General features: G+C 31.7%; 2 protein-coding genes across 3 annotated transcripts in view; one reads left to right on the forward strand and one right to left on the reverse strand.

The window, feature by feature from the left end:
* Nucleotides 1-26,976, reverse strand: part of LOC126815638 (anaphase-promoting complex subunit 4) — an 89,297-nt gene that overhangs the window by 21,060 nt on the left and 41,261 nt on the right. The window lies entirely within an intron of this gene.
* LOC126815646 (uncharacterized) lies at nt 7,181-26,952 on the forward strand. Its single transcript, XM_050541400.2, has 4 exons — nt 7,181-7,537; nt 7,868-7,992; nt 23,130-23,643; nt 23,952-26,952. The coding sequence occupies exons 2-4, from the start codon at nt 7,912-7,914 to the stop codon at nt 24,107-24,109; spliced, it is 753 nt and encodes a 250-aa protein (XP_050397357.1). The 5' UTR covers nt 7,181-7,537; nt 7,868-7,911; the 3' UTR covers nt 24,110-26,952.

Here is a 26,976-nt window from a genome sequence, read left to right on the forward strand (position 1 = left end):
AATATCTCAACCATAACTCTTCTAGTCAACATCTCCCTTAATCATAAAGATTGTATTAGTTGATATTGAATGATTATGACTTTTAAAATACTACTGTTTTTTATGCACAATCAAGCAAACGACAGGTGTTTTAAATTCAACCAATCAGAAACAAACTGGTATCAAAGTTATCGAATTGAAATCCATAAATATATTTGATGTAGATACAGAAAGATGTTCCTTTTGTTCATATATAAAATATATATTTAATTGTATAGTAAAGAAATAATACATCTAAACAGATCTTCACTCAACCATCAAGAATGTGTCAAAATTTCAGAACTTCAAAAAAATCAATTCATTCAAAATATTCTATTTACAAATAATGATAAAGTTGATAGCATTGATTTCAGGCATTTGTCATATTAGGTGTACCTGGTAAAATGTGTTTACATATAAAAAATTCTAGCAACTCTGTACTGTTACGCAGTACGCACCTATAAGGTTTCAGTAGTTTGAATGTAAATAGTGAGATATTTACTTCATTATAACCAAAGTTATCATGCCCCAAAGTATCAACTAATCAGATTGCTTATCTCTGCTTACCGTCAGCAGACAATGTTCATCATCGAACTCCATCAAGGCATTCACCTAATGAATGCCTACACCAAGTTTGAACATTCTGCCTCAATTAGATGGAGAGTTATTGTGTTCCAAAGTCATGGTATTGATGTAATAAAGCTATACACCAAGTGTCCTCACTCTCACTTACTTAGAACTAATGTTATCATGTCCCAAAGACCAATCAAATTGCTTATCTCTGCTTACCCGAAGCAGAAAATGCTCATCTTCGCTCTCCATCAAGGCATTGACCTAATCAACACCTACACCAAGTTTGAACATTCTAGCTCAATTAGAAAGAGAGTTATTGTGTCCCAAAAAGTGTGACAGACAGACGGATGGACAGACAGACAGACACCCTTTCCTCATTCCGATTGAGGCTCTCATCACCAGCATGGTATCCGGGCACCATTCCGTTTGAATCCAGTTCAACATGATTTTGGGTATTAAAAAAATTAAACGAATAGTTTATGTGATGAACAAAATATCTTTTGATATTTTGGTGTCTTATGTTCACGGGTTTTGTTTTTCCTTTTGTTGCTTGCTTAAAATCTCCTGTCAAAATAGTCTATGTTGCGGTCCCTGTTCATCTTCATCTAGTCGTGAGGGTGGGGGATTGCCTAGGATCTCTCTTATTCTAAATGACGGCACTCAATGCTACACTGTTCAACATTGCCCACTTTGACACAAGGCTGCATTAAGTTTTAACCTTCCACATTTCTGTATTGTAGAAATCAGTGGATGTCCAAAAATGAATAGTGGAAACATGCTTTTGTAGCCATTTTCGGTGACCTGTTGGAAAATGAAACCTTAAAGGAACAATACAACAAATATGTTAAAGGGACAATACGACAAATACCAAATATACAATAAATACAAATATACACTTATATACAGTACCACATGGTACAAATGATGGATATGATGAAAAACATATGATAGTCAGAAATTTTATTTCCCTAATTAAATTTGCCAAAAAATGCATCACAAAAGCTTATTTGAGCACTTTGCAATAAGCTGTATATTTGAAGTATGTTGCATTCCGGTCAATTTTTGTACACCTATTGATACTATGTGCTTAGCACTTTAAAGCCATCCAAAGAAATTCTACTTGCGACCAGGAAAGTAAAAGTTACAGTTTATCTTTTTCTGAACTACAGAGACAATGTAAATATGGTACCCTAAAACAAGTCCACAAAAAATTAGTATGGGCTGATTTTTTTTTTCAAATTAGTGCTGGGGTGGAAGTTGGTCACCCACTTTATCAGACAGGGACAAAATTAGAAGGTTGCTATAGCACCATAGAATGCAATCTCTGCTTAAAAAGGGTGATAAAATACATACGTGAAAACCAAAATTATACTCATAAAATGACTATTTCCAGTACAGTTCTCTATAGCGACATCAGGTTGTAACCACTTCAGCATGTCATCTCTTGCCCCTAGGGGGTGTCATACCATAAGTTTGATTAAAAACTTCTGACACCCCCCCCCCCTCCATCTTGGCACTTTTTGCGATTTTTTCTGGTCTTCTTGCAGATACACTCTTAACATCCATTAAAGTTGAAATTGAAACCTTTTAGACTTAATATTTATGACCCAGTTTTAATATAACATTGCATTTCTTACAAAATTTAGGCTTTGTCAATCACAATTTGTCTTAAATGTCAAACTTTGGGTGCTGAAAAATGGGGAATTTAGATAGGCTTTGATATCCAGTCCGTATACAGATCTCGTTCACCAGAATCGTCTGAAATGAATTTTATGGTAACAGCACTAGGTCATCTACAAACTATGTGAGTATGTTTTATGGTAACAGCACTAGGTCATCTACAAACTATGTAAGTTTGGTCTTTTTGCTACGTATAGTAAAGGTGCGAGGACTTGCCAAAGTTGGTATTTGAGAAAAGACAGATTTTGGCAATTTCACTATATGAAAAATATTTTCAATTTTCTCAGTCAGGAATTAAAGATTCATCTGATATTGCACATTTATGTGTTTTGGGACAAAATTTGGTCAAAATCTGTGATTGAAGCCTTAGCACCTCCTGCATGGTGCTCTCGTGGACACACTCTTAAATGCTTTATTTACTTGGAATTTCCATCAAAACTAGATGACTAACTCCAATATTTATAATATTATTAAATCATTCCTAATTTATAATTTTCTCATATTTCGCATTGAAAAGTAGAATAAAAATCTTGGGCGGTAGAATGAAAATATACCACTGTCTGCTTGATACTTCTGAAACTACCGTCAAGCTGGTTTGTAAATTTGAAGTAGTTAGTCAATAAAAGAAAATTTAAATAACATTATTGAAAAAATGATGGCTAAAAAAATGTTATCAGGGGTCCCCAACCACTTATAAAGTATCACACCATGCAGCAACTTTTTTTTATAAAAAATTCCCTAAACCTAATACCATTATCTTTGTATGGTTTCAACCATAAAACAAATTGTATCTGTCACTTCAAACATTTAATGATGTCATAGACATGGTTAAGAGGACAGGTTGTCAAATTTCATCCCTTACCCAGAATATATTCAATAATAAAATTCAAACTGAGCTACTTATAATAAGAATCTGCTTCATGTCATGAAAGTTCACAGGAGTCTTTGTAAATTCCTGAAAGATATTGTTTTCATCAAGTTCTCAACCAATTGTAGATAATAAAATGTCATGTTTTATTATTAGATTCTTTAGATATGTTCTCATCAATTTATTCATAACACCCATCTGTCATTTACCACTAAAACATCAGTCTAAAACATTTCAATCTCACATTTTTCCATTGAATAATTTAAATATAATTCTATTTCACATGATAAACATTAAAACTGCAGAAGTTTAACATGTTTTCAAAACGTTATAGATTTAATTAGGCTTATTCTGTGTAATTATTATTATTTCATCTCTCCTAACATCTACCAACCTCATATTCTTTATGGTGCACAGAGCTACAGATAGTCTTTGTCCTGCCCTGTTATTTCAATCGTCTTTATCAGATCCTCTAGTTTTGATCAACAATATTGCCAATACTGATCGGATCATCCAGTTTGTCATTCATATGAATGATTCTCAAGTTTATCTCTAGACTACAGTCTTGTCAATATTGTGTTGACTTTAATTGTCCTTGACAACATCTGTTGACAACTGTGAGATAAGAGTGCAACATCATCTGCAAATGTTGTTCAAACTAATTTTTTATTTCCTAATTGCATCAACTATTAATAATAATTCTTTCTGCCAAAATTAATTAATTTTTGTCCATATGGGATGCAGAGATGCTAGTGTGGGTCAGCATTAACCAAGTATTGTTTTCACATTCAGTATATATTCTTGCTACATTTTATATTTTATAATTGCTTGATAGAAGACTAGTTGAAACAACACTCAGTAATAAACAGTACAGTACACCCCATCAAGAGTATTAAGATCCCAAGATTAAAATCTTCTTGTTGTGGCAAAATCCCAAACAATTCCTTTCGGTCAGTGTTTTTCATATTCTGGAACGATCTACCAATGGATATGAAGAAATCACCATCTATAGAAGTATATAAAATCTAGAATCAAAACATAATTTTTTTTACAAAAGCACTCATCATGTGATGGTAATTTACTTTTTTGGACTGCGCTTTGAGCATGCTTATAATAGCCATAAAAACAATGCATTACATACTATTATTATGTATTTAGTTGCAATCCTGACGACCTACCTACAAACGGAGGTCCCAGAGAAAGGGCTTGTTAATCTTGTCAAGATTTTGGCACTGTAGTGACTTTAAAAGAACCCATTTTAATTTGGCTTTGAAGTTGTTTCTCCAGCTTTTAATATATTTTATGTGTTTGATACAAGATGAATGACATATTATATTGGGTTATCAATCAATATTAAACCACCTGATTTATATAAACAATGATTGACTGACATTCTAATGTAATAATTATCAGTAACAACCTGATCGTCTAATAATTTAATCAGATCATCTAGACAAGATTGAATATCCTCAATTAATACAGCATATGCTGAGCAACCGAAATATGCCTACCACTACCAGTGGGTTTATTTACAGAGGCAGAAATGACTCAATGCTCAAAAACTCTTTGATATTTGGAAAACGTAGCTTTCAGTGAACGATGCAATAATCTATATGTATATTTGTGACTGTCGTTTGTCTGTCTGTCTGTCGGGGTTGGCGGCTACACTAGGTCTGCCCCGAGTCTGAAATTTGATGTATAGGGTTAGCTCGGACCGGGGAGTAACATAGGCCAGGTGGCGTTAGTCTACCACTTCCGGTTTCAGAGTTATGACCCCCAAGCGAAGCCGGTCTGTTCGGGGTTGGCGGCTACACTAGGTCTGCCCCGAGTCTGAAATTTGGGGTATAGGGGTAGTTCGGATCGGGGAGTAGCATAGGCCAGGTGGCGTTAGTCTACCACTTCCGGTTTCGGAGTTATGACCCCCGAGTGAAGTCTGTCTGTTCGGGGTTGGCGGCTACATCTGCCCTGAGTCTGAAATTTGGGGTATAGGGGTAGCTCGGACCGGGGAGTAACATAGGCCAGGTGGCGTTAGTCTACCACTTCCGGTTTCGGAGTTATGACCCCCGAGCGAACCCGGTCTTTTCGGGGTGGCGGCTACACTAGGTCTGGCCCGAGTCTGAAATTTGGGGTATATGGTAGCTCGGACCGGGCAGTAACATAGGCCAGGTGGCGTTAGTCTACCACTTCCGGTTTCGGAGTTATGACCCCCGAGAGAAGTCTGTCTGTTCGGGGTTGGCGGCTACACTAGGTCTGCCCCGAGTCTGAAATTTGGGGTATAGGGGTAGCTTGGACCAGGGAGTAACATAGGCCAGGTGGCGTTAGTCTTCCAATTCCGGTTTCGGAGTTATGACCCCCGAGCGAAGCCGGTCTGTTCGGGGTTGGCGGCTACACTAGGTCTGCCCCAAGTCTGAAATTTGGGTTATAGGGGTAGCTCGGATCGGGGAGTAACATAGACCAGGTGAAGTTAGTCTACCACTTCCGGTTTCGGAGTTATGACCCCTGAGCGAAGCCGGGTATCCTGCTAGTTCTGCATAAAATAGTTGTAAGAATTTTTTGTAGCTATCAAGCCAGACAGATATAAATGTGAGCCTACCATAAAATGTGTTTTAGCCTTAGGGGTATACTAACAATCATATCCAGATTTCTATAATAAAGATAAATATTATCTAATATATTTAGCTAAGATTTGTCTGAATATTAAAAGTGAAATTTTTTTAATTAGTGCACTTCTGTTACCTCTATAACTGTTATTAAAGCAGCCTATCCACTTAGCAAATGTTCAAATGCATTTGTTAAGACATGTATTTAGGTGTAAATTATTGGCAGGAACATAATCAGTACTCCAATTAATGTTAATTGGTTAAATCAATTAAGAAATGTAATTAAAAGGATAGCCAAAGTCAAGTGTGAAAAACAGAAAGGGTGAACTACAATGAACATAACCATGCTCCTGAAAGTGTAAAATTAGAAACAATGGACATTTTGTTTTACATACTATTAACTTCAATAAATTTCTAGCAACAAGAAAAAGAACAAGAAGACATAGTGTTAATGTCAACAATATCCAGTTTGAAGACATAATTCAAGAATAAAACTGTGTCCAAAATATTTCTAAATCTGTAATTCTAAACAGATTTGGTTTATTGATTCTTGATTATCAAGTATTTTGATTTTGATTAATACGATTACGTTAGGTTAGGTCTCTATCTGCTTACAACAATGTCAGGAGATTATTTTAACAACATAATCTAATTCAAGTTTAAATAATTCATGATTGAATAATATCAGTTCACAGAAAAAAGAATTTGAAATTGAAACCAGAAGAAATCCATAGGCTAATTTGAAATTAAAACCAGGAGAATTTCATAGGCTAAAGTGACAAATAAAATGTAGGATCCAGGCCACAAAAATATCAATTCTCCTCCTAGTTAAAGTCTTTCTCCCCATTTCCTTTTTGCCCTCTTTTGCATTTCCATTTTTGTGGTCTTTTTCATATAAAATCAAGAACAGGATTATACTTTTTTTGCCAGGTTTTAGTGTTTTGGGCTGGAAGAATAACAGAGTTAAGATATGTTTTAGAGGAAAGTTAGAGCTTGGCAAACAGCCAAGTATTAACTTGAAGTCAATAGGAAAATGTAAGATCAGTCTTGATTTAAACCCAGCTATCAAAATTATACCATAACGTGATATAAATATACATGTAACTATAAACAAAATGGTCCCATTACAAGTTCATATTATTAGCATGCATACAGCAAAAGTGAAATGGCTAACATTTATACTTTAAAAAATAATGTTGTCCCAAATAAATCACAATGAAAATTTGAACATAAGCCAATTTGAAATTAATTGACTAAAGGTAAGCTAAGCATGGCAAAGCATGAGACAGCAGACAGAAAGGATTTACTACAAATCAAACATTTGAACACATTACCAGACACATCCACACCTAACCACTGTCAATCATCTAGCAAGCTCCACCTATTGTCTGAAACATTCACATTTCATTGGTTGACTGTCTGCAAAAAAGGTACTGGGTCAGACCCTCTTTGTAAGTTAGTGATTTGCTTGTGCATTGATAGAGAAAAATGTCTGATTGATGCTAACATTAAGGGTTACAGTTAGTTTTAGCAGGTATTTAAATCACTATCAAGGAAATGTGTATAATAGAAATGGTTCGACACCCAAAGCATAAAGTAGGGGTAATTTTATCAGTGTGAGCGGATTGACAAAAACAAAGTTAATAGTGCAGCTAAAGTGATAATCTGTGTACAACCTGCCTGGCCGCCCATTTCTACATTGTGGATTATCTTCTTGTAGACCGTTATTAAAAGGGGTTGTCAGTGTTTAAAGGAGAAAGAACAACAATACTGAGGGGGTGTAACCACTTAGTGACCAGTAAGTTAGACTCTTGTTGTAAAATTACTATCTTCATATAAGTACATATATACCACGGTTATAGAAGTACAGTTGATTATGGTTGTTGATTTAGGGTGTATTCAAATTGCTTTCTGGTTAAGTTTGTGCCCCATGCAAGTATGAATAGTTGTAGTTTTCACATAGTTTGAATAGGGTACAAGATGCAAAAATTATTGACATAATGTAAGATAATATACATAAATATTCTGAATGGATTTACAAGTGTTTAAATTGAATACATTCACATTAAATCTGTGTGGTTATGTGAAAATGAGTTTTTTTAATCCATATTTTTCTGTTGTTTTGTAGAGAAACAGTGTAATGTCTATCTGAACTAGAACTTTAAACAAAGGATGTTAAAATCACTATACACGATGTTAATAACCATATTTTCCACCTTATTATATTGGAGTATTAGTGTAGCTTCAGAACCAGTAAGTATACATTAATCTAAACCATTAATCAATCAAGGAATACTACAATAAATTTAACTTTAATATTGGAGGTAATGGGTACATTTTAAAAGCTCAACTAATGCCTAATGTCGCCATTGTGATGCAGTGAACTGATGCATGTGACTAGAGGTTTTGAATAGGTGTACAATGATGGTGGATTTATTAAATCCAATTTAAGAGCATAATCACCTACTATTTTATTATCCTTTTAAAGAAACATCCAATATAATCTTAATTTTCAATACGTCCCCTGTTCAACTTAAATAATTATAATGTATCTTTCATCTAAAATCCTTGTGTAACCCAACCTCAACTAATTTAATCCTGTAACTACAACTTGCAATAAATGTCACCTACCCATAACTTTAAGATATTAATCAAAGACAAATCTTGTTTAACTCCTTCCTTCAGCTGTAAATACTACTCTTTAACACATTTTAAACTTTAATTCAATGTAACAGTAATCAAATTACAAACAAATATCAAAGTATAGATGTCAATATATTATTATTTATTAATGATACAGCATCATCAGTAATTCTTACTTATTTAAGTTTTTCTTTATTAAAATAACAGATATTATTGTGTCATAAAGCTAATAATCATAACTTAACAATAGTGTAGTTTAATTTAATGAGTTTCCGATCAGTTGTTAAAAATCCAGTTTCAGATGGTAATTTTGAGTACATAAGAATAATGATACCTTTTTCCACACAAGACCAGTAAATACCGGAATGATTGTATGGTTTGAGTTAATGAATAACTAAAATAAGCATCTAGTTCAACTGATGGGATGTTAAAAATCTAATCCCAAGAACAATTATTGGGAAATACTCTGTAAAGAAGCTTGGGTTGTTGGTATGAAAGAATAGACATCAGGGAATGGTTATCATAGTTCTCCAAGTAATTACCATGAGGGGTGTGATGACAATTTAATTGTTTATGATTTATTACTGAATGATTCATAAATTTAACATAACTCAGCGATGAATGGGCATGTATACTGATCCAAATCACATACACACCTTCATTTTGTACAACATGTACAATGTAGGGCCCACACAAGTTTCATGGTTGAAAATTATCTATTGTGACTGTAAATCAGCTTCACCGACTAGCAAGCACACTTTTGATTACAGAGATAACATTTCTTACAGCATTCTTCTATGAATATCAAACATTACCTTCACTCATTTCAACTGAATAACCATAAAAGCTCGACCTCCTTTGCTTGCTAAGGTAAAAATAAAACAGAACAAAAAATACAAATGAAAAAAGGGGAAGTTTCTTTTGCCTCCTTTATTGAAGGATTTTTCTTGAATTTGAAAGCAAATAAAACAAACTGAGTTATATCATTAAAAAGATGGTTATCAAATAGGTTCAATTGACAGTAGTTAACAATTTGGCTAAAGTTCTCTAATCATGCAGAAAGATGGTAAGGAAAAATGGCGGTAAGGAAAAATGTTGGTGCATGTAGAAATAAATTAAATTGTACAAAAGTTTTATGAATGAAAATTCAGCCAGCCAAATATTCTTTTCTATGTCCTTCAAGTTTATTTCTGAAATATTTGAGAATAAATTTGCAAGAGCAGAAAAATAACATTAAAGATTCGTATATTATTGTGTCACAATGTTATAACCAGGGTCTCACAGTCAAAAATCCAGATGTTACCACAAAAGACATCCGTCCCATTTTTCTCTTGTATAGGAAACCAGTTCTATTGTCAAAAAAACCCAAACATGAGAGTGTATTTGTATTTGTACGTAATCTGAATATATTAAACGACAATTTATTTGTCGCCTAGTTTTACCGCCTAATCTAATACAAACATCAAATTCAGCAGAAGTAAAAAAAAAATGAGCACGTTGAATCAAACATGGCTTTATATACAAAACCAAAGAATGCGTTCAAAAAGCTTTTACGAGTAAAGATTATATCTTATTGTTCCGCAAAGTAAACTTGCATTGCATATTTTGGGGACTTTCTTTGCATTAGGCCTGCTATTTTAAAAAATGTTTCAATATGGTATGCATACTTTGGGAAGAGATGTCCGCTCCTCAAGAGGTTTAAAATTGTATAGATGAAAGTTTGAATAAGAAGTGGGAAATGTAGTCTCGTGCTGGGCACAGTCATGCATAGAATAAGCCACGGGTTCTAAGTACGCCTAAGGGATATCTTAATAGTAACAGCAATATAAGTAAAGATCAACTATGAACTGTATAGAAAATATATTGTTTGATATCGCGTGTCGCTTGAATGCTTCACATATTATTGGTTGTTAACTAAAGTCATTACCAATGGCTAGTAACTAAGAAAGTGTGTAGATTTTGCCATTATTGCGGTTTGGCTTATCCTCTACATAGTACTCTTGACATACTTACAATTGTATTCAACATTTATGCAAAGCTTTATTGAATGGGTGTATATATACTTGTTCAAATCATAAATATTAAGAAACTTATTTATCTATTATGTTTGATCTTAATATGAAGTCCTTTTTAAACATTTAAGACCTAATGCTTGATTACAGCTTTATGCAAGCTCTCGTACACATTTAATGACAAAATAAATTGACATGGCAAGGTTGCACAGTGTGATAAGTAATGTGTGTTTAAGAATGTGAACTTGGCATACATATATGTACATATACACCTAAATAGTAAACAAGGTGCCTAATGCAACTTCCCCATTTGAGGTACAGGTGCAAAGTTAAGTATTATATACTTATGTCTGTGTGACCTGCACGATTTAACCTGTTTGTTTATCAGTTAATCAAGTTTAATGTCACAGCTGGTGAAAATCTGGTATTTTAATTTGTGGACGATTACTTGACTGAATATTACTTATAAGTTTAAAGTTATGTTCAATAACATTAAAAGTAATCAGTTATTATATCATTCGTAACTTCAATGGACAGAGTTTAATTTAACATAATATATACTTGTTCTGCAGCCAAAGATCTGCATAAATAAATATCCCAATATTCTTTTTTGGCAAATGCAACACGGCTGCAGCAATGTTAAATTCTTTAAAATCTATACAAGACTTGAGAAACTCAACACATTGGTCAACAAAAGACTGCAGGAATTTCCAAAAACAAACAATATATTCAAATAGAGTAAAGCTAATTCCTAGGATAAAATCCTCCATAAGCAAACATCTACATGTGGCAACTTAATAAAAATTTTCATCCATTTTCAAATTTTTCAAAATCTATATGAGTTACAACAAGGAAAGGAGTACATACGACCTGTGTTAGGTCCTACCCAAGATGATGCATTATTAAGTACAAACACATAAAGTGGACAACGTTTGATCTGAAGTTTGACAAATTACATCTTAGTCATAGTAACCAATGCTAAGGCCCAAGACCAAACATGTTTTATATAATTAAGAATAAATATCATTCAATTGAGACCATGACAAATTTATTTACCTTGTAAAAGAATACTAAGCGCTTTAGGTGGCTTTGATCACCTGTGCAGAGTGATAAAAAGTATATAGAAAGACTAGTTTCCCAGATAGTCGTGACAGATCAGATAGCCATAAAATTGTCATCCGCATACTAAACCCTATAATCAGCTTAAATTAAACTGTTTGTTCAACATGTGAAACAATTTAGTCCACACCAGATATACATGTACATGTAGGTAGATAGTACAACATGTTCCAAGCACATGCATGTAAAAAATTTGTGCAATTTAATTTAAGTTATATCTATACGTGTCTGTGCAACGCAGTAAGCAAATAAACAGATATTTGATCAGAGCAGTTGTAGCAAACATTTACATAATGACATCAATTCACATTCTTTGTAAATCAAAATGACAATTCTGATACACCAATAAAAGACATCTTTAACCACTTCAGACTTAAAGATGTTCTAGATACATTTCCTATTTATTTATATACATATAAAGTATACATACATGTATATGTTGATTTGAAATAGGTCTTAGAGATTAACTTGAATTACAATGCATGTAGTATGTTTGGAATAAGAACAGTGAACATCAATAATATTGTCTCCCAAATTTGAGTGACCTTTTATTTTAGCAGATGTTCCCATTTGTTATCTTGTTGAAAAGCAAAGAAAGATAAGCACCTGACTAGCCTTTGATAAATTTTATACTTGAGCTATTATCTATTTGAACCTAAAATCTAGAAAGGCAAATCTAGCTGGATTAAAATAATTGAATATTTCATCAATGATTAAAGTAATTGAATATTTCAAAAAAGTAGTTGGTTTTGTTTCACTAAGATATAATAAATATGTCATTGCTGAAAGGGACAATAAATTTTCATAAAAATGTCATATAACATTTGCGATCGCTTTAGGCCAAGTGCAATAAATCATGTGATCTATCTGACGACTACAACCGACACTGTCTAACAATACAAGAATTTAGATCACGGGGACGCTGTTACTCTTAACACCACTTCTTTTGCAAAAGAAAGAGAAATGAATATGATACAAAATGACTTTATTGTTTTATTTGCATGATCAATCTGTGAGAGAATATTAGTTTGTATTCTATTAAAGTTGAAAATGTGTTCCCAGAAAATCTTAATCTTGTACTTTTGGGGTGGAAAAACGGCATTCAAAGTGGTCATATATTGGCTATTTACTAGGGATACATGCTGTAATTTTGTGCAATGATGATGTTAAATGATGCGGTACATGTCCATTGATGGTTGGTAACATTAAGATTAAACTGTTGATAGTAGGGTACCTTGCTATATAGGATTGGTATAATTATTATCTTTTATTGTCTCTTTATCGTTATTTTAAAGCGTTAATTGTTTCTGCTCCAATGCTAACCCCTTTGTTATAAAACTCTTGGTTGGGGACTGGAGATTCTTCCAGATTTATGACAGTTGCCTTAAATTCACTTTACAATTAACCCAACTACTACCCTACACAGATGTATGTGGCCTTAACAATATTACAAGTATCTATATTTTATTAAAATTATGCCAAAATTATGAATAAGGTTTAATATTCAATTATTTGATGTCTCATAAAATAAAACCTGGGTATATAGAAGTTCCTTCCCAGTTCTTAATAAATTGTTTCTAACTTTTAAACATAATATGTTGAAATCTTGTGCTTTGATTTAAAATGAAATCTTATATTTTAGCTATTTACGATAATATTTACTAGGTAAACACTGCATTAATTTGTTAGAACCAGCTGTTACGACAATCTGCTGACCCATTTATAAAGTCAAATAAATGCCTTTATTTTTACATATACATTCATTATGTATAATTATCTACATTCTAATATCTAACAATCGTTTATACACGTATTTGTAAATAAAGCGTGGTTCGTTCTGGTACATGAACCTAATAACTTACATAGACTTAGAAAATTGTCAAATATTTAATGACTTTTTTTTTTCAATTGTTATTACCTGTAAGTGAAAACCTATGAAAATGATTACCTATTTTATGTACCTGTACATGTGATATGATAGAACAAGGTACTGATGGCCATATTATACTTGTAGCTCATTTTTGAAACAGGTTATCAGGTTTATGTACATACTTACCTACTGGTATTTGTGTAAAAGTAGCCCAAACATAGAAATAATGTGTTCAACAAAGAGTGGACAACATGAATGTATAAAATCAATCTTGTATATTGTATAAAATCAATCTTGTATAATGTATAAAATCAATCTTGTATATTCTATTACACTAAGAGAGAAAGTCATACATTTTACCAACAATTTATTGTTAATTAATATAAACAAAATGGACATGACAAATTGTTTGGATTTTGCTTGATCACCCAAATTTTTCTTATGCAAGTCTATATGTGTAGCTTAGTTTGATCATAGACTACAACTACCTCAAGTTCTTTTCAAATGGCACAGTTATCATATAAAAGAAATATCTTATCCTAATATCTTGACGACTGTTTAATTCAGTTACAAAATGAATGAATTAAAAACTCTTGAATGAATTATAAGTAAACAACTAGCGTTTTATGTTCCACTGGCAACACTCTTTTAATACAGTTATTGTTGTAAGTAAGCATTCAAGTTTTGAAACTTCGTCTGCCATGACCGATATTAGTGTATATATATACATATATTAACATTTCATGTATCGTATCTATATCTGTAGAAACTAACTAGTAACATTTTATAGAATAAGTCACAAAAGACCAGTTAACTGTTTTTCGCGCCCCAATATACGTTTTTATTTGAAATGGTCACTCTGGAACATAGTTAATACATTAAATGACAATACAAAAGCCATTTGTTTGACCGTTTAACTCAATTATCAAGTATTTGTCCATTGTCCTAAGTAAAGTTTGTTTTTCACTTCACCGAGCCAAGAGTGAAGTGTTGAATTATTGAAATCCCCTAACATGAATCGGCTGATCTCTTTGTCTTTCCTCAGAATCTCAACTAGAATCATTTTTTCTACTTGTACTTCAAAATTAGACTTTTAGTAGTTGAGGAGATAATTTCTTTAAAAGCAAGAATTAAATGAAATTACAGTTATTACCTATATACTATCATATATACAATGTTGTCAGAAAACATTTGATTATTACATTTGACAAACTAGGCCGCTCCTTTTTCTAAACATGTAGATTTGTCAGGAAGAAAGAATAAATTGAAATACATGTCTAATACCTTGGCTAAATCCCAGATGTTTGGATACCACCATAATGTGTGGATGGGAATTAAACAATTTATTTTCTTAGGATAACAAGAGATTCTATTTATTGGCATGTTGGATTTTTCCTAGCTTCATTCACCTGTTGTTTGTGACTGCCGGACGATACAGATCTATGCACATAAATTGAGATGCATGGTTTTAAAAACACATTCCCACAAAAGCATATCGAGTGGTTATTTACAATAAAAGTATGGAAATTTTATTGGCATATATGGAAAGCAGAGGCACCCAATCTTACTAGAAAAAAACTGGATTCCATTGTCTGATCCTTTGTCATTAGGGACCCCTTAATGTATACATGTGTTGATAAACATGATTGTGAGTGGTAGGTGGAAAATGAGAGAGACCTAAATGTATAACAGATTTTTATATGCAATGAATTCTCCTTCGACTTGGCAGTGACACAAACATGGCTTCTTTAAAAAGATTTTTTTATAGGTTTTGGTATTTTCTCCAGAACACAATGTTTTGAGAGGGATTTGGCACAAATTGTTGATAAATTAATTAGTTTAAATATGTTTATCCAAATATATCATCAAATCACTCAATTTGTACATGAGAAGACAACTTTTAAAAAAATACAAAATTGAATAATAAATCCACTGACTTTATTGTTTATCAAAAGTTTATAGCCAACTATTAACAGGATAAGTTCTGTATCTTATCAAAATATTGTTATCAATGAGTTTGTGGGATATACTGTTGAATGATAGATTTTTAACTATTTAACCAAATATCAAAATCAGTCAAATTCACACGAATAGTTGTTGTCTGAGATGGTTGTGTTTTAATATTTCAAATAATACAACACATTAACCCCTATTGTTCGTAAAACTACCATGAAACTGTTAGCATATAAAAGCACTGTGCATTACAAATTCCATATTTTGGGCCTAAACATTGAGACATATAGCATTGCGAAGCTGCAAATCTCGGATCAAAGATTGTTCGACAAAAACAAATACATTTAGGCCCCCTACGTGCTTGTAAGTCAAGATATCTTTGGCCCTCCGTTTGAATAATCCACGAACTGAAAACAGGTCGGAATATTTCACAACACAAAATAAACGAAGCCTAGCCAACAACAAGCGATAGTAAGAAATATTTTCTTGCCTGTCAAGTTCAATGACATAATATCGTGAGCGAAAGACTACAGTACATATCTCACCCTGTCAGTACACATTGATAAAAATGAAGTCCCTTGTCCTATAAAATTGGAAGACAACCGTCAAAAAACAAACAGTTTCTCTTCTTTAAGACATCAAACATGGTTACCATGACCAGGTCATTTAATATCGAACTGTAATAAGTAAATAAACTTCACCCGTCGCACAAACCGATATAAGGAAACACTAGGTGGTTTTTAACCACAATATTATTACCAGTCGATATGTTGTCTGCTCCAATGACACATATTTGGGTTAGAATGTTTGGCTTCCTATTAAAAAGGTGCTTCTCTAAATATATTATATTGATAAAACTGAAATTTGAAGGGTTTTTTTTTTCAATTGTTATTGAAGGTCACTAAAATTGATATTGAAATTTCATTTACTTTCCATTATTTTTTTTTTATTACAGACCATAAATATTTGCAGGTATACATGTATAAAACATTTTCGAATTGAATAGGACAGGTGGATGAACATGTATAAGAAACATAAAACTCTGAAATTACATGTTTTCAAGAGCAAACATTTTTTTAATGTACCAGATTTGTTATCTTATAAAAGTTGTACAAAAAGACCATCAAAAATTGAATGCAGTTATTTTTACCATCTTTGAGTTACAAATGTCATCATAAAAATTGTATTAAGCTAAACAATATTTGAATACATGGCCTAAAGTAACAGTACCCAAATATAATGAAAAGTAAAACATGAATTGAACTATCTTTACCATTGTAACCGGTCTAGCACCATAGATCACTGTAGTATTTATTTGCTTAGATATTCTAGCCAATTATTCTCTGATCTTTAGTATATATTGCTGTCTATTGATAATTCACTCCAATATTTACACTTAAATCTAATCTTGTGTTACGATGTGGTATATAAAAGAAAAAAAAAGATTGGATTCAGATTTTTAAACATATTGTATGCTATATTATGTATGTATGTATAAGTATAATTTATGTTGACATTTGTTAGTCATATGCGCTATGACTTGTAGTACTAGAATTCCAAACTGTTGTGATTTAACAGAGCAGCCATTCATAAGGAACATATTTTTGATCAGGCCAGTTCTTGTATCAATGAATTATACTTTAGCCTTCTAGTATTTTGCTTTAACAGCCCTTACAATTTAATCACTATCCGTTAACCATGCATAGAAATTATCACTACATTAAAGTGCTCATTCAATGTCAGACTTATCAATTCATGTGGTGCATTAACAATCATATCTACATGTACAGCTGCAGTGATGCAATGACTACGAATTTGTCTGAGATAATTTTCCTGCAAACTTCACTCTGAGAATTTCACACACTGTGCATCAAGTAAGTTTATTACATGAAGGTGTAACTGCTCACATACAGCTTATAGAATATTTAACAAATAAAAAAGGATAGAAACCTGAGGATGGCTTGGACCAGACATATTTTTTGTCTCCATAATCCTAAATCTGATACAATATGCTCTTCTTTTCAATCTCTTGGTCCTTAGTTTCATATTGACCAATTGTATGTGCTTAAATCCATATAAATCAGCTTATTATATAGACTCTACATGTATAAGAGATGGCACAGAGATTCTTCTTTAATCTTTGTGCCTCAGTTAAGCCATTTCTTACGAGAGGATCAGAGTTTTTCCTTTATTGCGATTACAATGTAATAGGATCTAGTTTGGTTATTGTTATATTAAATGATACAGTAGTGGAGCGACTGCCACACCTATTGTCCCCCCATCATCTTGTTATTATAGCAATAATGAATGAGTACATTGACATTATAATTGTCAGTATTGTAGAGCTAGGGATTTAAACCTATATGATAAATTAGGGTTAACTAGATGTTTACTTACCATTACGCATGTATAAAAGAACAGTTAAAAGTTGGTAACATTGTACCATCTGAATAATAATTGTATGAAAATGATATGATAGAACTTAACCCCTTGATACAACCATAAATTTCTTCTTTAACAACATCATGGCTAGACTACCTGGTAAACCAGTTTTAAAATGCTTTAGCATGTTCATGGTGCAATGGAAAGAGGGAGTGCAGACAGTTCCAAAAAACAAAACATTTCTTTAATTCTTGTTAAAGATACCCAAATTCTAGTTCTGTGCCAATCCAAACCTATTTTGTTTGGGTCATGCTACAGTGGACAAAACTGGATTTAGAAATTTATTCTTGAAATAGTACTTTATTTGGTGATTTGTTTAATCAAATGCTGTATTTTCACATATGTGCTATGTTGACTACAAAAATTTATATTTTCATTTAAGGAATGTATTTCAAATTGTTAAGTTTACATAATTGTATAAGTAGCTATAATAATGTGTAAGAGTGTATTCTGTAAGAAAAAAAAAGGCAGTAACAGATTGGTTTATTATTCTATTGCAAGAATAATATTGTCAATAATATAAATAATCATAAATAACCTATATAATACACTCATATTACTAAACCAATATCGATTGTTGTGATGTAGTATGTTTAAAACAACTAGACCTTGTTGATTTCCATCAAAAATATGTCATTTTATTAGAATATGTTGATTTGGTCTATAGACAATCTATTGAAATATAATTGATCTCCACTGTCGAAACGGTAACCTCGAATTTAAACTAAATTTTGTAAACCAGTTGACATCCAGTTAAACGAAACAAAAATGTAACCATACAGTTGAGTTTGCCCCTTCAATAACTGAAATGAACACATCAGATCAATATTTTATTTTGACCAAAATCACAGATGGTTAGCTCCTTTAATGTACTAAATTGACCTTAACTTGATTGATATAAAATAAAGAAAACATAATTTATTGTATATGTCAAAAGTTATCAATACTTGCACATGTTGATATTTCATTGAATATGTCAAAAGTTATCAATACTTGCAAGTGTTGATATTTTAAATGATTGATTGATGAATGAATGAAATGGTTTTCAAATATTAGCGTAACTAACTTCTTTATTAAGAGGTAATCATGGGGTAAAGGGCCGGAGCATAATACTTTATTAAGGTTTTGTCATAAAACCTACAAAGTACAAAAGTAATACAATGAAAAGCCCAGCCTCTCTTTTCCATAAACCGTAATAATTTCCTTTCAAATGCCCAATTATTTTATAATTTAAAGGAAGGAAACTGACATGTTCTTAATCATAAAGCACCTCATGTGTATACACACAATCTTTAATAAAGCATGACTTAGATAAAAAATATCTTATCTATTATCATTTGATCCGCTGAATGAACCAGGTAAATCTATTCTGTATTCACCATCAAGAAATCAATTTATCATATTTCTCATTAATCATGTACAAAAATACCCTTGTCATTTCACCTTTTAATATAGAGTATATATTTACATTTAACTCACTAAACCAGAAAATACATCACTTTTTATGTGACCTGAATAAGTAAATAAGCAAATTTTGCGATAATATATCTAACACAATCAGCCTGTATAGTCTTGTCCATGTAAACATTACCATATATTCTGTAGTATTACAAATATTTTCATTTGGATATGCCATCTGGTCTAACTATATGTCCTGGTTATAATTTAGTTTTACAATATAACAGTTCTATTATAAACCATTTATCAGTATGAGATTGACCTTAGTCTTACCACATGTGACTTGCTATTAATTACTTTTTATACCAATTATTGTAAATGTCACATATATGTGTCACACATATTAAAAACATAATTATCCATCACTAGTGGTGGGAACTTATAAATATGGTATAAACTATATACTAATACTAAATACTAATTGTCACACAGGTCTAGTAGCTTTTTATCCTTTCCATGTCTGTAATTATTTTAACACCAACTGTATAATGATGCAAATTTTCAATTCTTTGGGAATATTTATTATTGATAAATACAGAGTAAGGTATTAGAAAAAATTACCATAGGGAAAGAACATTGTGTTAAAATCTACCAAAGGGCTAATAATCATACCTCAGTGCAAGTGAACTCTTGATGATACCTTCATTTTAGGCGATCAAGTGTTTGATTTTCATGCAGATATTCATTGAAGAGGTAAAGTACATAAAATCAAACATAGTCATTATTTGTAGTCAAGTCTTCACACTACTTAAAGATGAAGTGTGCATCTTGATTTTGACCATAACTTCTTGAGCTGGTCTAAGGCCTTGCTCAAAATGAAAAGTAAACTTTGAGATGAAAAGATCTTGGGGCTTGGACAATAGATGATATTGATCCTTACTTGAGACTCACCTATACATTAACAAAACACATTCTATAATGGGAATGGAATATATTAATGCAAAGAGCCAATGGTCATTGTTTGAATAATTACACACCACCCTACTTCCATTCAAGTTTCAATTTATTTCTTGCTTTTTGAATTCACAAGTCTTTGAGAAATGAATTTCAACTAAAGGTTAATTTTTTGGGGGGCTGTATTTTGTTTAAGCCTAAGGCAAGAGTGGACAGTCTGAGTATTGGGTTTACAATAAGAAAGAACAGAATTGAAGGCATCTGGCGACTAAATTCAACAAGTGTTTGTCACTTGATAGCTGGAGGTGAAAAAATAAAAATGACAAATAAATATGACTGATTTAGAAAAATCAGAAGATGATGGATGAAGAAATCATAGCAAGTGACAAGTTAATCAATTTTTTCAAAGGAAATCCATTGCCTGATCATGAGTATATATCAAAATACAGTTTTATTTACGGTCATGACAGAAGTTCTTTAATTGAAATAATTTTTGGGTATTGGTTAATTTATGTCTGTGTTGAAGTCCTCAATTTATTATACTTTAAATCATTGTGGTGGTAAAACAGATTTTTCTCTAAAAATTGAAAAAGAAAATGAAAAAAGAAACCATATAACAGTTGGTTTCTGGTTACTCTTTCTAACAATACAGACAACAAAAAAACATCTTAGAATATAAAAGGTCTCTTGCCTGTTCTGAATTCAAATTTGCCTATTATTTTTTACCATCTAATGTAAATTTTCAAATCTTTTGTGTGCCAAGTGTCTTATTGCAGATTCCAAAAATATTACTTCAGGCAATATTATCGCATTAAATATTCTCAACAGATGGGTCGATCCTTTTCTTAGAGTCATGTAACCCTCTATGTCAACAAAATCTTGTTAAAGAAAACCCGGTTTATTGTTTCTTAAAACAGTTATGAAGATGTACAACCAAGGGCTAAAACGATCACTTACCTTACTTTGTTATTATAGATACCTAAACCCTTATTTTGTTGTGTTATTTTAAGTAAGACTGTGGTAAAACTTGCCTCAAAGTGATATTATTTGATATGAGGATGTATTTCTTAATATACTCTTATAATAAACATCCCCCTGTTACAAATTTTAAAGGTCAGTTCGCTGTCATTATTGTTAATACATTGGATCAACTCAAGCTAATCCTTACAGCAAACTCCCTGTTAACTGATGTAGAGATTGGGTTGCTTCTCTCTTTGTGACTTAGCAGACAGATCCCCTTACTAATATTCAATGTCACTAAACCAGATATTCATCAAGAGACTAATTCTTGATTAATTTACCCAAATACGTCAAACAGCATGCCTCGGCTACTACCAGTATGGTAGTTTGACAGGGTAAAGGTAAATGTTTATTTTAGATTATAAAAAGCAATCTAGAATATGATTTTAAATCTCTAGACTTTAACATGACTTGAATATCTTAATATCTTTCACAAAAAAAAACCACCATTACAATTACCAGCAAAAAAAATCAAACATCACCTCATTTATTCAAGTTTAGTGAAGCGTGGCTATTTGAGGGATGGAATTGTTGTAAACTTTTGACCACATGGAAAGAAAATGGCCAGAGGGGTAGAGGTTTCAATACATAGATACTTCTCAACACTTCAGCCTGACATCCCAGATCCTTGTTAAATTTACTAAAACAAATTTTGACTTTGTTGGTGTGAAATGTATAGCCTCTTATCTGTTCAAATAGGTTTTTTTAGCCCTCAGGCTTTTTATTATATTCTTTAGAGCTAATATAATAAACAGAATTTTCTTGTAATACTTGATTCTTATAATTGAATTATTTTTTGATCATTTTTATTTTCATAATGTTCATGACAATTTTTTGGACCAGGATGTATTATTTTGTTTTTCTTCATGGGCACAATGTGCATCGAAAAAAGCACAAGGCTCCACCAATTCAGGTACCATCAACATGAAAATAGACACATTGTGCATAGGTTGACAGACTTCCATTTATGATATGATATTCCATTCAAAGATGATCCATGGTAGGCTAAGCTCATACTTGTTACACCAATAAAAATACTCAAATCCCAAATCTGGTTTCTAGTTCCTTTCAACCATTTTATATTATTTACTGGTACAATAGTTACAATTTCCTATAGATGGTTGATTTACAACAAACTATTCAAATTAGATATAAAAATCCCATGAAATCTCCAAGTTGTTTATTATACCTTCTGATTACAGAACGAGTTTATATTGTCAAACGATGGGTTAGGTTTCTTAACATTAATACATCCCACTGTTTACAAACTAAGACATTTTAATTTGTCATGTCAAGAAAAAAAAAGACGACTTCTCCCTTTTCTCACCAATTACCCAAGGATTTATAAGACGGATGATTTGATACTGTCGTGTAACTTGTCACAACGATTAATTATAAACTATGCTCCACCATTTTGCCATTCAGTAGAGGATAAACATAATCTTAACACATATAAACGACACCTACTTGTGGGCAGAAACCATTTTTCGGGTTTTACAAGTCATTATAGATAACATAACTAACATAAAAGCAACAAGCAGAGAAAATAAGGGGTTAGAAAATTGGAGTGAAATCCAATATGACCACCTGTATGATATCCAGTATACCCATTTTACAGCGCTGGTTGTTCCATATAAATTACAACCAATTACTGAACAATAGATATCCCAGAGTTAGCTGTCTTTTACTAACTCTCTATATACACCAAACAAGTATATCAGTTACATAAAGTGACCCAACAAATACCTCTTAAATCTAAGAAAATGATTTCTTCTAAGCAGTAACTTGAATAAGAAACATTTTGATTCTAAACCTACATATATATAAACAGAACACAGGGAAATCAATCACTGGTTCTATTCTAAATGCATGAAGTTTCAACAAGTATCCTCTTATCGTTCGTTGATCACTAAATCAGTAAATGTTAAAATTTGATTATTTGTTTATTAACTGTACTATTTCTCTTGTTCTATTTACAGATAACTCTACCAGCATTTGCCAAGTTAAAGGCCAACTATCCTGGATATAAACACCATGGAGGACCATTAAACAATCATCATTTAATTCGTATGATAGGATGTGAAAGTAACTTATTATTACATGATACAAGTGCTCTTCGCTTGTCCCGTGCACTTAATAAAGTTGGAGAACCCCATTCTCTTGGCAAAGAATTGATAAGACTTTCTAAATTTGGTCGTGATAGTGTGCCCGGTAAAGATGGACTACAGTACATTTATCATCCGATCGCTTACGGACCTTACTTAGCGGATAAATACGGCTATCCAAGTGTATCCAAGTTACACCAGACTGACCCTGTGGATACTAAGAAAAATTTCTGGGGTAAACAGGGCATTCTACGAGTCATCACATACACGAAGAAACAGAATCGACCAAAAGGTCATGTTGCATTGTGGGATTGTAACCAGTTTCATCAATCGAAAGACTGGATTGCAGGACGTAGTCTAATTACTGTAGAATTCTGGGAAGCACCAGGTAATTATCTCCTTTATTTTCATGTATGGCTTTAAATCTCTGAGTGTCTTTGAAATCAATTTTGCTTCTCTTTAATTATGAAGGTAAAATGTTATATCAATAGGTTCAAAAGAATATTACATGTATGTCTACAGTGCCTTGTCCATGAATCAAGGGTTCATCACAACCCATCTGAATATCAATTTATGTTTTACCATCTTCATTAGCCCGGTTGGAACGTTAAACCCCCTGCATTAGTAAGTTTTAATGTTATCTTAATTCAATCAAAATGTTTTTATAACTGGAACTTTATAAATTTTATTCTTCAGATTCTAATTGTGAACACATGGCAGACACAGAACCAGTAGATCATGAAATAGAGAAAAGTTTACCAACACTTCCTCCACAATACAAAAAGTTATTTCGACACAATTCTTGGCGTAAACATTTCTTAAAGAAAATCAACTTCCAAATCAAGAACAGATAACTTTGTTTAAGTCTGTTTAGTGACTTGTATAATTTAAACCAAAGTTCAAAAACATTTGCCAAAAATAAAGTGCTAAAACATTTTGTAATAATAATTCAATCTTTGGAAGTCATTAACAACATCCAGATGTGTGTGGTGGTGTGTGCGATAAATGGTTTTAAGAAGATGTGATTTACTAGATATTATGTGTTATTCTTACATCTATAAATGATGTGATAAGTACATGTTATTCTTACATGTAATAATTATATCATTAGCATTATTTCTTTACTTCCTCTATGTGCATCACATAAGATGGAAATAAAATGAACATTTTTAAATTGTGAGTTAAGAATTTTTTCAGCATTGCTAACTCACAGTGTGCCATTTACTGCTGATATAAAACTATACAGGAATATATATTTACATCCACAAATTGTGCCTTAAATAATACCATTGTAATATAGATGATTGCTCAATTAAATATCCATGGAGCAAACAGTATCGTTGACATTTCATCCACATACTGTTGTAATTATAATGGCCAAGCCATACTTTTTATATTTTATGTTTTTAATATGCTGCCATTTAAGAAATGATTATAATCAAAATGGTGCTACCATTATGTCAACAACATCTTCAACTATTACCCATAAATTACAGCTAAAATCATTTTAGTTTATCTGTACCACTAAATACTGACTTCTAATCTTCATTTATAGACACTCATTCAGTTCTCCAATCTCTTTTATTTTTTGAAGATATTGTTGACAAAAACAGCCTTGAATGTATGAAAGAATACCTGTGACTTAATATTTTCTGTAAATATATGATTTGAATTTTAACTGCCAAAAATTTGCAATTTTGTTTTGTGAATCATTGTCATGAAAATACAAATTTTAAAAGGGCCTAAGAAATTATTTTATAAAATGAGCACCTTTGAAAGCTTGCTTATTTCTATGATTGTCAAAATATTAAAATGGCCTATCAATCATCTGATTGTCGATTAATGAAATTTTTATGTTGTGTTTAACTTGTATGTATGTTTGTGTTTTTGATTTGTACAAATTTTAATTTAATTGCATGTAATTATTTAATGAGTTTTTGTTTTAATTATTTGATAATTGTTTTGTTCAAATATTTTGTATATAGATCAATAAATCTAGATGTTTTTAAACGCTACAACTGACTGCTTAGTTTTAGAACCATCCACTGGGACTGTTTCAAAATAACTAATATTGCTCACCATCATATGTACATGTAGCACTCATATTAACCAATACTTGTGTTTACAATGTCCCACATAAAACTATCATAATTTTCCAAATAATGTCAGACAATGATCTCTATAATTTTTTGCAGTTATGTTACATTCTTAATAGTACATGTTAAATAACAATGTGTTGGTTTTTTTGTACATGTATATATATTGTACAGTAATTTAGCAATTAAACAATAACTTTGTTTGCATAATATTCCACTAATTCTGCTTCTAATAATAATTTTTGCATCTTTATTGGTAATTAAATAAGTGTATGGTTCAATTTTCTGATATTAACAAACACAAAACAGTAATATAGAAAAACACTGCTGAAAGCACTCACATCAGTAGTGTAGCCAAGATTTGTAAAACGCAAGGGGCCGCTCAGTCCATGCAAATCTGATTAACATTGTCTGGAGGCTGTATACTATTTTTGTAGGATTCTCGAGTTCCTAGCTAAGTCATTGTACCCGAATTGTCATTATTTGGTTTGTGAATAAACATGTCTCTCTGAATATAGATTTGAGTTGAAAGTGTAATCAATGAAGTGGAATAACTTTCTACAGCTTCATCTGTGAGGATTTAAGAAGTATATAAATATTGATAACCTGGACATCAATTTGATGTGGGTTTTAACTAATCCTAAGTCAATTCCACCTCTCAAACTTTATTTGAAATAGAGTATTATTTGAGCATTTCAATTCATACTTCCTGTGAACCAGTTATTGCCTTGTTTCCTGGTTAACGAACAGATAAAAGATCAATTTCTTGCTTAACTTAAAACAATAATATAGATTGTAACATTGGCTTTCTCTTTTGGGGGCAAAAAAATTCAGTCTATGTATACCAACTTAGTAATATTTTAATCCCTATTTCTGTATGATTCTAGATTAAAAGCATTATTTTAGAATGTTTATTATAGCTAAATGTTCAGTTAGAAACTGAATCATGTCCTGTAAATGAAATGGGGTTTAACATCCTACGGTTCTGCTCCAAGGTTCATGTCCTGTATGAGCAGCACTGTACATAAAATGCTAGTCAGTAGTTTACAATTCTGTAATTATCACAAACAAATTCATCACCCAAGTAAAATTAGATTATTGATCAGTTTTTAATAATCCTCTCATTTCTGTCTAGTACACAAATACATGTAAAACAATTAGTGTTCAGTGTGTTTGTATTCAAATCGTTTATAAATGGCATTAAATAACTGATATACATACGATTTGTATTCCAATAGTTTACCTCTGAGTTCAATATCAGTTTTACATGATATCTAACAAATCATAGTAATTTGGTAAATTTATGATAAACACATTGATATTAGTAGAAGTTTATTATCTACATTATGTTGTATATAATTCACCTGCTTCAATCACAAAAAGAAGAAATACAACATTTTTACTTTTTAAGCTCAGTTTTAAGTGCCTTATTTACATGTTAAGATGCAGAATTAATATATGAGCATTCCATTCTTTTGAAAATATTTGTCAATTTGGATGTCATAAAAACTGTGTAATTAAAAACATCTTTGTATATTTTTTTATATATCTGCAGTATTCATGTTTGATATCTATGATTCCAAATAAAAGTACAAAATATTGATGTTCTTGTTACTTATTACCTA

This window comes from Patella vulgata, chromosome 3 (genome assembly GCF_932274485.2).
Source record: "Patella vulgata chromosome 3, xgPatVulg1.2, whole genome shotgun sequence".
Taxonomy (NCBI): Eukaryota; Metazoa; Mollusca; class Gastropoda; family Patellidae; genus Patella; species Patella vulgata.

What these genes read in the sequence shown, in the direction of transcription:
- LOC126815646 (XM_050541400.2), top strand. Translation starts at nt 7,912, where the DNA reads ATGTTAAAATCACTATACACGATGTTAATAACCATATTTTCCACCTTA. An exon ending in TTAGTGTAGCTTCAGAACCA is followed by an intron (nt 7,993 to 23,129) that starts GTAAGTATACAT and finishes TTCTATTTACAG; the next exon opens with ATAACTCTACCAGCATTTGC. An exon ending in AGAATTCTGGGAAGCACCAG is followed by an intron (nt 23,644 to 23,951) that starts GTAATTATCTCC and finishes TTTATTCTTCAG; the next exon opens with ATTCTAATTGTGAACACATG.